The following is a 1351-nucleotide window of genomic DNA, read 5'->3' on the forward strand; positions in this document are numbered from 1 at the left end:
GCTCGTGCTTCTGGGGACAGCGACAGGGGACATCGAGGGGACACCGGGACAGTGAGGGGACACAGGGACAGCGAGGGGGCATCAGGACAGTGAGGGGACAGCGGGAACGGGGCATGGCCGGGGGACATCGAGGGGCACCGGGACAGCGAGGGGACACCGGGACAGCGAGGGGGCACCGGGACAGTGAGGGGACAGCAGGACAGCGAGGGGGCATCGGGAACGGGGCATGGCCAGGGGACATTGAGGGAACAGAGACAGGGGATGTGGAGGGGACACAGGGACGGTGAGGGGACACTGGGACAGCGAGGGGACACCAGGACAGCAAGAGGACACCAGGACAGCGAGGGGGCAGCAGGACATTGAGAGGACAGAGACAGGGACATCAAGGGGACACTGGGACAGCGAGGGGACGCTGGGACAGTGAAGGGACAGTGGGACATTGAGGGGCATGGCCAGGGGACACAGAGGGGACATCAGGTGTGGGGCACAGCCAGGGGACATCGAGGGGACACCAGGCACGGGGGCACAACAGGGGGCTCATCTAGGGGACATCAGGGACACACTGAGGGGCACATTCCGGGGACACTGGGCTTGGGGACACCCCAGGAGGGCCAGGGGACACCTCAGGGAGGTCATCAGGTCCAGGGACACTTTGGGGAGGCCACTGGCCATGGGGACACCTTGGGCAGCCCAGTGATCCTGAGGACATTTTGGGAACCCTTGGGGACACCTTGGGGACGCCACGCGGGCAGGACCCACCTTGAAGGCCTCGCGGCGCTGGTACTCCAGCTTGGCCATCTCCTCGGCCACCCAGGCGGGAATGTCGGGAATGGCCACCTGGATCACGTACTTGAGGAGCAGGGCAAAGTGCTGGGGACACGGGGACATGGGGACACACCTCAGCATTCCTGGCATTCCCGAAATCCTGTCCTTCCGTCCCAAAATCCACTCCTTCCACCCCAGGATCTGCCCCTTCCATCCCAAAGTCCGGCATCTCCACCCCAAAAATCTGGCCCAGTGTCCAGGGAATTAATTAATGAATTAATTAATTGTCCAGGGATCTGAACACCCAAGGCTGTCAGTACCCAGAGCTGTGAGTACCCAGGGATTTGAGTACCCAGGGATTTCAGTACCCAGGGATTTCAGTACCCAGGGATTTCAGTACTCAGGGATCTGAATACCCAAGGATTTCAGTACCCAGGGATTTCAGTACTCAGGGATTTCAGTACCCAGCCAATTTCTGGCCCATCCAGCCCAGAATCCCCCCAGCCATCCCCACCCTTGGCCATCACCTCCCCGAGCCGTGACCCAACCTGGGCACCCCAAACCCCATTGGGGCGACCCCGGGGTG

The 1351-nt window shown here is 62.1% G+C and overlaps 1 protein-coding gene across 1 annotated transcript in view; it reads right to left on the reverse strand.

Annotated features, from left to right (window-relative positions):
* Positions 1 to 537: 537 nt before the first annotated feature.
* The window catches only part of ANO8 (anoctamin 8), a 22267-nt gene continuing 21453 nt past the window's right edge, over positions 538 to 1351 (reverse strand). The window contains exons 15-16 of the mRNA XM_031065176.1: positions 731 to 870; positions 538 to 541 (exon numbers count right to left, since the gene is read on the reverse strand). Of these exons, the coding sequence (XP_030921036.1) occupies positions 538 to 541; positions 731 to 870 (144 nt within the window). The remainder of the gene's footprint in view (positions 542 to 730; positions 871 to 1351) is intronic.

The sequence above is a fragment of the Geospiza fortis genome, unplaced genomic scaffold, assembly GCF_000277835.1.
Source record: "Geospiza fortis unplaced genomic scaffold, GeoFor_1.0 scaffold248, whole genome shotgun sequence".
NCBI lineage: Eukaryota > Metazoa > Chordata > Aves > Passeriformes > Thraupidae > Geospiza > Geospiza fortis.